Source organism: Oncorhynchus masou, chromosome 24, assembly GCF_036934945.1.
Source record: "Oncorhynchus masou masou isolate Uvic2021 chromosome 24, UVic_Omas_1.1, whole genome shotgun sequence".
Lineage (NCBI taxonomy): Eukaryota > Metazoa > Chordata > Actinopteri > Salmoniformes > Salmonidae > Oncorhynchus > Oncorhynchus masou.
Window position 1 is genome coordinate 8589844 of NC_088235.1, and position 11240 is coordinate 8601083.

An 11240-nucleotide genomic window follows, 5' to 3' on the forward strand; every position below is an offset into this window, starting at 1 on the left:
ACTACATACTATGCAGAGTAGTAGACTATATACTATACAAAGTAGTAGACTATATACTATACAGAGTAATAGGCTATATACTATATAGAGTAGTAGAATATATACCACAGCTATATACTATATAGAGTAGTAGACTATATACTATACAGAGTAGTAGACTATATACAATACAAAGTAGTAGACTATATACTATACAGAGTAATAGGCTATATACTATATAGAGTAGTAGAATATATACCACAGCTATATACTATATAGAGTAGTAGACTATATACTATACAGAGTAGTAGACTATATACTATATAGAGTAGTAGACTATATACTATATAGAGTAGTAGACTATATAATATATAGAGTAGTAGACTACATACTATACAGAGTAGTAGGCTATATACTATATAGAGTAGTACAATATATACCACAGCTATATACTATATAGAGTAGTAGACTATATACTTTAAAGAGTAGTAGACTATATACCATAGATATACTATATAGAGTAGTAGACTATATACCATAGATATATACTATATAGAGTAGTAGACTATATACCATGGATATATACTATATAGACTAGTAGACTACATACCATAGATATATACTATATAGAGTAGTAGACTATATACCATAGATATATACTATACAGAGTAGTAGACTATATACCATAGATATATACTATGTAGAGTATTAGACTATATACCATAGATATATACTATATAGAGTAGTAGACTATATACCATAGATATATACTATATAGAGTAGTAGACTATACCACAGCTATATACTATATAGAGTAGTAGACTATATACCACAGATATATACTATGTAGAGTAGTAGACTATACCACAGCTATATAGTATGTAGAGTAGTAGACTATATACCATAGATATATACTATATAGATTAGTAGACTATATACCATAGATATTCTATACAGAGTAGTAGACTATATACCATAGATATATATATATTATATAGAGTAGTAGACTATATACCATAGATATATACTATACAGAGTAGTAGACTATATACCATAGATATATACTATGTAGAGTAGTAGACTATATACCATAGATATATACTATATAGAGTAGTAGACTATATACCAAAGATATATACTATATAGAGTAGTAGACTATATACCATGGATATATACTATATAGAGTAGTAGACTACATACCATAGATATACTATATAGAGTAGTAGACTATATACCATAGATATATACTATATAGAGTAGTAGACTATATACCATAGATATATACTATATAGAGTAGTAGACTATATACCATAGATATATACTATATAGAGTAGTAGACTATATACCATAGATATATACTATATAGAGTAGTAGACTATATACCATAGATATATACTATATAGAGTAGTAGACTACATACCATGGATATATACTATATAGAGTAGTAGACTACATACCATAGATATATACTATATAGAGTAGTAGACTATATACCATAGATATATACTATATAGAGTAGTAGACTATATACCATAGATATATACTATATAGAGTAGTAGACTATATACCATAGATATATACTATATAGAGTAGTAGACTATATACCATAGATATATACTATATAGAGTAGTAGACTATATACCATAGATATATACTATACAGAGTAGTAGACTATATACTATATAGAGTAGTAGACTATATACCATAGATATATACTATATAGAGTAGTAGACAATATACCATAGATATATACTATATAGAGTAGTAGACTATATACCATAGATATATACTATATAGATTAGTAGACTACTCTACTACTGAGTATCGCCTGTTTCAGTATTGTTTCTTCAGTTTAATTCCAGGCTACAATTTGATAGCCAATAGGCATCTATATAGATGTATACTATATAGAGTAGTAGACTGTATACCAGCAGATATATACTATATAGAGTAGTAGACTATATACCATAGATATATTAACTATATAGATGTATACTATATAGAGTATAGATTTATAGATTTGATAGCCAATAGGTATCTTGTGCAGACCCGCCCTGGTTGATATTGACCTGTGATTGGAGCAGAGTGACTGGTCTCCATTCTTCTCCGACCAATAGGAGAGGTACAGTTGTCCCGTAGTGTTCCAGCTTGGCGGTAGACCTCTGCTGATTGGTTGTAGTAAGTGTTCTCCCTGTGGACGAGAGAAGTAAAACACATTAGAAGAAGGAGTGAGACTTCGCTGACGTACTCTCGCCCAATCACATTGACGTTGAGCGTCTGTAGAGATTCAGCTCAGTCAACAAAGACGCTTACCTACAGAAACAACAAGATAGTGCTCACTTCAACGAGGAAAGACATCCACTTGGATGACAGTTGACATACTCATCCCGTTCAAATTCACAGGGGGTGTATCAGTCTGGGAAACTGACGTTGGTTTAACACAGACGGCAGCCTCGTGCTTCACTGAGCTGTTTTCCTGCACAGTGGATCTGTCATCCCATCCCCATTATGAAGACCTGGGGGGGGGATACCATTGTAACAGTTAAACTGTACGTGGTAGAACAGGGTTTAACACAGACGGCAGCCTCGTGCTTCACTGAGCTGTTTTCCTGCACAGTGGATCTGTCATCCCATCCCCATTATGAAGACCTGGGGGGGGGATACCATTGTAACAGTTAAACTGTACGTGGTAGAACAGGGTTTAACACAGACGGCAGCCTCGTGCTTCACTGAGCTGTTTTCCTGCACAGTGGATCTGTCATCCCATCCCCATTATGAAGACCTGGGGGGGGGATACCATTGTACCAGTTAAACTGTACGTGGTAGAACAGGGTTTAACACAGACGGCAGCCTCGTGCTTCACTGAGCTGTTTTCCTGCAGGCACAGTGGATCTGTCATCCCATCCCCATTATGAAGACCTGGGGGGGGGATACCATTGTAACAGTTAAACTGTACGTGGTAGAACAGGGTTTAACACAGACGGCAGCCTCGTGCTTCACTGAGCTGTTTTCCTGCACAGTGGATCTGTCATCCCATCCCCATTATGAAGACCTGGGGGGGGGATACCATTGTAACAGTTAAACTGTACGTGGTAGAACAGGGTTTAACACAGACGGCAGCCTCGTGCTTCACTGAGCTGTTTTCCTGCACAGTGGATCTGTCATCCCATCCCCATTATGAAGACCTGGGGGGGGATACCATTGTAACAGTTAAACTGTACGTGGTAGAACAGGGTTTAACACAGACGGCAGCCTCGTGCTTCACTGAGCTGTTTTCCTGCACAGTGGATCTGTCATCCCATCCCCATTATGAAGACCTGGGGGGGGGATACCATTGTAACAGTTAAACTGTACGTGGTAGAACAGGGTTTGACACGGTACTCACCCTGCGATACAGGATGTCACAATTAACATATAATTACTGTAGTCCTATCTGACAGACAGAGCAAACAGCACCTTGTGTTGCAGCTGACAAGAGGATGAAGTCATAAAAATGGCAGGCGTAAAAAAAACAAAAAAACTCAAGAGTTCTTTCAAGACATCTGTTTTTGTGCTTTTATGTAGACTGTCAGTTAACACAAAGAGCCTGACGCACGTGCACACACACACGCGCGCGCGCGCGCACACATCACTAATCACCAGTAGCATTTAGACATCAAGGGAAGAGAAGAAATGTCAGTCTCCCTGGAAACCAGAACCATCCCATCAACACAAGCTGATGTTCATTTGAATAATTATGTTGGGGGGGTTCTAAGCATTCTGAGCCTGAGTATTCCAAGCTTGGATTGCTTCCTTCAATCTCTTGGGGTTTGGGCCATAGGTTTGGGCCATAGGTTTGGGCCCTCTGAGCTTGGATTGGTCTTTGTATCGCTTGGGGTTTGGGCCATAGGTTTGGGCCATAGGTTTGGGCCCTCTGAGCTTGGATTGGTCTTTGTATCGCTTGGGGTTTGGGCCATAGGTTTGGGCCATAGGTTTGGGCCCTCTGAGCTTGGATTGGTCTTTGTATCGCTTGGGGTTTGGGCCATAGGTTTGGGCCCTCTGAGCTTGGATTGCTAGTGATCTCTGTGATAACCACATGGAGGAGTTGGGGGATCTGAGCCTTCTAAGATAGGTTATTCTCCTTCTGTGTGGTCTGCTTATCTACTTCCAGTCTCTGAGGAGTCTTCTGTTCTGTTTGTCTGAGTTAAGTGAGACCTAATGGTCCCTGTCCTAAGAGCTCTAGGGCTTCAGTCGATTATGGCTGGCCACATTTTCCGCCAATCTCCAATACCGGCCAGGCACTATGTATCGCCTGAGGAGCTTGAGGAGGGTGAGGTAAAAGAGAAGGGCAGCTATACAGAGTGTTTTGCCACTCAGGACTGTGACCGAGACAGCAATCTCCGCTTAAAACTCCATCATGAACTCACACACAGACACACTGGCTCCAGAATCCAATAGCAGGGTACTTAAAGACCATGCTAAGAAGATCTCTACTAATCCAATAGCAGGGTACTTAAAGACCAAGCTAACAGGAGATATACTAATCCAATAGCAGGTCACTTAAAGACCATGCTAAGAGGATCTATACTAATCCAATAGCAGGGTACTTAAAGGCCAAGCTAATAGGAGATCTACTAATCCAATAGCAGGGTACTTAAAGGCCAAGCTAATAGGAGATCTACTAATCCAATAGCAGGTCACTTAAAGACCAAGCTAAGAAGATCTCTACTAATCCAATAGCAGGGTACTTAAAGACCAAGCTAACAGGAGCTCTACTAATCCAATAGCAGGTTACTTAAAGACCAAGCTAACAGGAGATATACTAATCCAATAGCAGGTTACTTAAAGACCAAGCTAACAGGAGATATACTAATCCAATAGCAGGGTACTTAAAGACCATGCTAAGAGGATCTCTACTAATCCAATAGCAGGGTACTTAAAGACCATGCTAAGAGGATCTCTACTAATCCAATAGCAGGTTACTTAAAGACCATGCTAAGAGGTTCTCTACTAATCCAATAGCAGGGTACTTAAAGACCATGCTAACAGGAGATATACTAATCCAATAGCAGGGTACTTAAAGACCAAGCTAAGAGGATCTCTACTAATCCAATAGCAGGGTACTTAAAGACCATGCTAAGAGGATCTCTACTAATCCAATAGCAGGGTACTTAAAGACCAAGCTAACAGGAGATATACTAATCCAATAGCAGGGTACTTAAAGACCAAGCTAAGAGGATCTCTACTAATCCAATAGCAGGTTACTTAAAGACCAAGCTAAGAGGATCTCTACTAATCCAATAGCAGGTTACTTAAAGACCAAGCTAAGAGGATCTCTACTAATCCAATAGCAGGGTACTTAAAGACCATGCTAAGAGGATCTCTACTAATCCAATAGCAGGGTACTTAAAGACCATGCTAAGAGGTTCTCTACTAATCCAATAGCAGGGTACTTAAAGACCATGCTAAGAGGAGATATACTAATCCAATAGCAGGTCACTTAAAGACCATGCTAATAGGATCTCTACTAATCCAATAGCAGGGTACTTAAAGACCATGCTAACAGGAGATATACTAATCCAATAGCAGGTCACTTAAAGACCATGCTAAGAGGATCTCTACTAATCCAATAGCAGGGTACTTAAAGACCATGCTAAGAGGTTCTCTACTAATCCAATAGCAGGGTACTTAAAGACCATGCTAAGAGGTTCTCTACTAATCCAATAGCAGGGTACTTAAAGACCATGCTAAGAGGATCTCTACTAATCCAATAGCAGGGTACTTAAAGACCATGCTAAGAGGATCTCTACTAATCCAATAGCAGGGTACTTAAAGACCATGCTAAGAGGAGATATACTAATCCAATAGCAGGGTACTTAAAGACCATGCTAAGAGGATCTCTACTAATCCAATAGCAGGGTACTTAAAGACCAAGCCAACAGGAGATATACTAATCCAATAGCAGGGTACTTAAAGACCATGCTAAGAGGATCTCTACTAATCCAATAGCAGGGTACTTAAAGACCATGCTAAGAGGAGATATACTAATCCAATAGCAGGTCACTTAAAGACCATGCTAATAGGATCTCTACTAATCCAATAGCAGGGTACTTAAAGACCAAGCTAACAGGAGATATACTAATCCAATAGCAGGGTACTTAAAGACCAAGCTAACAGGAGATATACTAATCCAATAGCAGGTCACTTAAAGACCATGCTAAGAGGATCTCTACTAATCCAATAGCAGGGTACTTAAAGACCAAGCTAAGAGGATCTCTACTAATCCAATAGCAGGGTACTTAAAGACCAAGCTAAGAGGTTCTCTACTAATCCAATAGCAGGGTACTTAAAGACCAAGCTAAGAGGATCTATACTAATCCAATAGCAGGGTACTTAAATACCAAGCTAAGAGGATCTCTACTAATCCAATAGCAGGTCACTTAAAGACCATGCTAAGAGGATCTCTACTAATCCAATAGCAGGGTACTTAAAGACCAAGCTAACAGGAGATATACTAATCCAATAGCAGGGTACTTAAAGACCATGCTAAGAGGATCTCTACTAATCCAATAGCAGGGTACTTAAAGGCCAAGCTAAGAGGATCTCTACTAATCCAATAGCAGGGTACTTAAAGACCAAGCTAAGAGGATCTCTACTAATCCAATAGCAGGGTACTTAAAGACCATGCTAAGAGGATCTCTACTAATCCAATAGCAGGGTACTTAAAGACCAAGCTAAGAGGATCTCTACTAATCCAATAGCAGGGTACTTAAAGACCAAGCTAAGAGGATCTCTACTAATCCAATAGCAGGGTACTTAAAGACCATGCTAAGAGGATCTCTACTAATCCAATAGCAGGGTACTTAAAGACCAAGCTAACAGGAGATATACTAATCCAATAGCAGGGTACTTAAAGACCAAGCTAAGAGGATCTCTACTACAGTAATCACCTCTCCTCAGACTTGTGGGGAAATCGAAACCCAGGGCTGTGTCTAAAATGATACCCTATAGGCCCTGGTCCAAAGTAGTGCACTATATAGGGAATGGGGTGCCATTTGGGAGGCACCATGGAGATCCAGTGGCTCGTCTTAACACAGAACAGTTTATTGGCTCCATTTGTCTCAGGACAAACATTGTGAATCTATCGTTTGTTTGTTCTTCTGGATGAGACTCTCTCTCTCTCAAAGACTGATCATTTCCAGGCCGCTGGGTTCCCTCCGTGTGTTTGTGTGACTGACTGATTTGTTTTTGGTCATTATGCGGTCGGTCAGTCGGTCGGCTGTGGTCGTGTGTGGGATTAGAGGAAGTGTGTGTGGGGGGTGGGGTGGGGTTTGGGGGGGGGGGGGGGTGCTCAGAGGGGGAACTGAAGGATATTGACCGTCCGACCAGCTTGTTTCAGAGGGGAACCGAAGGATATTGACCAGCTTGTTTCAGAGGGGAACTGAAGGATATTGACCAGCTTGTTTCAGAGGGGAACTGAAGGATATTGACCAGCTTGTTTCAGAGGGGAACTGAAGGATATTGACCAGCTTGTTTCAGAGGGGAACTGAAGGATATTGACCGTCCGACCAGCTTGTTTCAGAGGGGAACTGAAGGATATTGACTGTCTGTCCAGCTTGTTTCAGAGGGGAACTGAAGGATATTGACTGTCTGTCCAGCTTGTTTCAGAGGGGAACTGAAGGATATTGACTGTCTGTCCAGCTTGTTTCAGAGGGGGAACTGAAGGATATTGACCAGCTTGTTTCAGAGGGGGAACTGAAGGATATTGACCAGCTTGTTTCAGAGGGGGAACTGAAGGATATTGACCAGCGTGTTTCAGAGGGGAACTGAAGGATATTGACCAGCTTGTTTCAGAGGGGGAACTAAAGGATATTGACCAGCTTGTTTCAGAGGGGAACTGAAGGATATTGACCAGCTTGTTTCAGAGGGGAACTGAAGGATATTGACCAGCTTGTTTCAGAGGGGGAACTGAAGGATATTGACCAGCTTGTTTCAGAGGGGGAACTGAAGGATATTGACCAGCTTGTTTCAGAGGGGGACTGAAGGATATTGACCAGCTTGTTTCAGAGGGGGAACTGAAGGATATTGACCAGCTTGTTTCAGAGGGGGACTGAAGGATATTGACCAGCTTGTTTCAGAGGGGAACTGAGGGATATTGACCAGCTTGTTTCAGAGGGGGAACTGAAGGATATTGACCAGCTTGTTTCAGAGGGGGACTGAAGGATATTGACCAGCTTGTTTCAGAGGGGGAACTGAAGGATATTGACCAGCTTGTTTCAGAGGGGGACTGAAGGATATTGACCAGCTTGTTTCAGAGGGGGAACTGAAGGATATTGACCAGCTTGTTTCAGAGGGGGAACTGAGGGATATTGACCAGCTTGTTTCAGAGGGGGAACTGAAGGATATTGACCGTCCGACCAGCTTGTCCTTGGTTTTTCTCAGTCTACTTCTGCATCACATTTCAAACACAATACTTGGCAAACTAGACCTTTTCTGATTGTATGAACAGAGTAGAGGAATGTGTGTGTGCGTGCGCGCGTGTGTGTGTGTGTGTGTGTGTGTGTGTGTGTGTGTGTGTGTGTGTGTGTGTGTGTGTGTGTGTGTGTGTGTGTGTGTGTGTGTGTGTGTGTGTGTGTGTGTGAGAGAGAGAGAGACCTACACAGTTTTAACAAAGCCTGACCAAGACATTTGAGTGGAAACATTTCACAATAAAACTGTGAGAGCATTCAGCAGTCTGCGATGTGTCTCTTTTCTTCAATCCACTTCTTTCTCTTCTCATTCTCATGACTCAACCCGAGAATTTCTGAGTCAGCCAGCCTTGTGTAACAAACCCCTGATGTTCCTCTGTCCTTCACTGTTAGCCAGCCTTGTTTAACAAACCACTGAAGTTCCTCTGTCCTTCACTGTTAGCCAGCCTTGTGTAACAAACCCCTGAAATTCCTCTGTCCTTCACTGTTAGCCAGCCTTGTTTAACAAACCCCTGAAGTTCCTCTGTCCTTCACTGTTAGCCAGCCTTGTTTAACAAACCCCTGATGTTCCTCTGTCCTTCACTGTCAGCCAGCCTTGTTTAACAAACCCCTGATGTTCCTCTGTCCTTCACTGTTAGCCAGGTTGTTTAACAAACCCCTGAAGTTCCTCTGTCCTTCACTGTTAGCCAGCCTTGTTTAACAAACCCCTGATGTTCCTCTGTCCTTCACTGTCAGCCAGCCTTGTTTAACAAACCCCTGATGTTCCTCTGTCCTTCACTGTCAGCCAGCCTTGTTTAACAAACCCCTGAAGTTCCTCTGTCCTTCACTGTCAGCCAGCCTTGTTTAACAAACCCCTGAAATTCCTCTGTCCTTCACTGTCAGCCAGCCTTGTTTAACAAACCCCTGATGTTCCTCTGTCCTTCACTGTCAGCCAGCCTTGTTTAACAAACCCCTGATGTTCCTCTGTCCTTCACTGTCAGCCAGCCTTGTGTAACAAACCCCTGATGTTCCTCTGTCCTTCACTGTTAGCCAGCCTTGTGTAACAAACCCCTGAAGTTCCTCTGTCCTTCACTGTCAGCCAGCCTTGTTTAACAAACCCCTGATGTTCCTCTGTCCTTCACTGTCAGCCAGCCTTGTGTAACAAACCCCTGAAATTCCTCTGTCCTTCACTGTTAGCCAGCCTTGTGTAACAAACCCCTGAAGTTCCTCTGTCCTTCACTGTCAGCCAGCCTTGTGTAACAAACCCCTGATGTTCCTCTGTCCTTCACTGTCAGCCAGCCTTGTTTACTCACCCCGCCACTATGTTCCTGACCTAACCTACATTCCCCAGCCTTGCTGCCCTACATTCCCCAGAAGTACTGCACTACATTCCCCAGCCCTGCTGCCCTATATTCCCCAGCCCTGCTGCCCTATATTCCCCAGCCCTGCTGCCCTATATTCCCCAGCCCTGCTGCCCTATATTCCCCAGCCCTGCTGCCCTACATTCCCCAGCCCTGCTGCCCTATATTCCCCAGTACTACTGCCCTATATTCCCCGGCCCTGCTGCCCTATATTCCCCAGCCCTGCTGCACTACATTCCCCAGCCCTGCTGCCCTACATTCCCCAGCAGTACTGCCCTACATTCCCCAGCCCTGCTGCCCTATATTCCCCAGCCCTGCTGCCCTATATTCCCCAGCCCAGCTGCCCTATATTCCCCAGCCCTGCTGCCCTATATTCCCCAGCCCTGCTGCCCTACATTCCCCAGCCCTGCTGCCCTATATTCCCCGGCCCTGCTGACCTATATTCCCCAGCCCTGCTGCCCTATATTCCCCAGCCCTGCTGCCCTATATTCCCCAGCCCAGCTGCCCTATATTCCCCAGCCCTGCTGCCCTATATTCCCCAGCCCTGCTGCCCTATATTCCCCAGCCCAGCTGCCCTATATTCCCCAGCCCTGCTGCCCTATATTCCCCAGCCCTGCTGCCCTATATTCCCCAGCCCTGCTGCCCTTCATTCCTCAGCCCTGCTGCCCTATATTCCCCAGCCCTGCTGCCCTATATTCCCCAGCCCTGCTGCCCTATATTCCCCAGCCCTGCTGCCCTTCATTCCTCAGCCCTGCTGCCCTATATTCCCCAGCCCTGCTGCCTTATATTCCCCAGCCCTGCTGCCCTATATTCCCCAGCCCTGCTGCCCTATATTCCCCAGCCCTACTGCCCTACATTCCCCAGAAGTACTGCCCTACATTCCCCAGGCCTGCTGCCCTAATTCCTCAGCACTACTGCCCTAATTCCTCAGCACTACTGCCCTAATTCCTCAGCACTACTGCCCTACATTCCCCAGGCCTGCTGCCCTATATTCCCCAGCCCTGCTGCCCTGCATTCACCAGCCCTGCTGCCCTACATTCCCCAGCCCTGCTGCCCTACATTCCCCAGCACTACTGCCCTAATTCCTCAGCACTACTGCCCTAATTCCTCAGCACTACTGCCCTAATTCCTCAGCACTACTGCCCTATATTCCCCAGCCCTGCTGCCCTACATTCCCCAGCACTGCAGCCCTATATTCCCCAGTACTACTGCCCTAATTCCTCAGCCCTGCTGCCCTATATTCCCCAGTACTACTGCCCTAATTCCTCAGCACTACTGCCGTATATTCCCCAGCCCTGCTGCCCAACATTCCCCAGCAGTACTGCCCTACATTCCCGAGCCCTGCTGCCCTATATTCCCCAGCCCTGCTGCCCTATATTCCCCAGCCCTGCTGCCCTATATTCCCCAGCCCTGCTGCCCTACATTCCCCAGCCCTGCTGCCCTATATTCCCCAGCCCTGCTGCCCAATATTCCC

General features: G+C 44.0%; 1 protein-coding gene across 1 annotated transcript in view; it reads right to left on the reverse strand.

Annotated features, from left to right (window-relative positions):
• LOC135513380 (disintegrin and metalloproteinase domain-containing protein 12-like) overlaps window positions 1–11240 on the reverse strand; it is a 280995-nt gene that overhangs the window by 228332 nt on the left and 41423 nt on the right. Inside the window, exon 2 of the mRNA XM_064936305.1 lies at window positions 2049–2170. Coding sequence (XP_064792377.1) covers window positions 2049–2170 — 122 coding nt within the window. The remainder of the gene's footprint in view (window positions 1–2048; window positions 2171–11240) is intronic.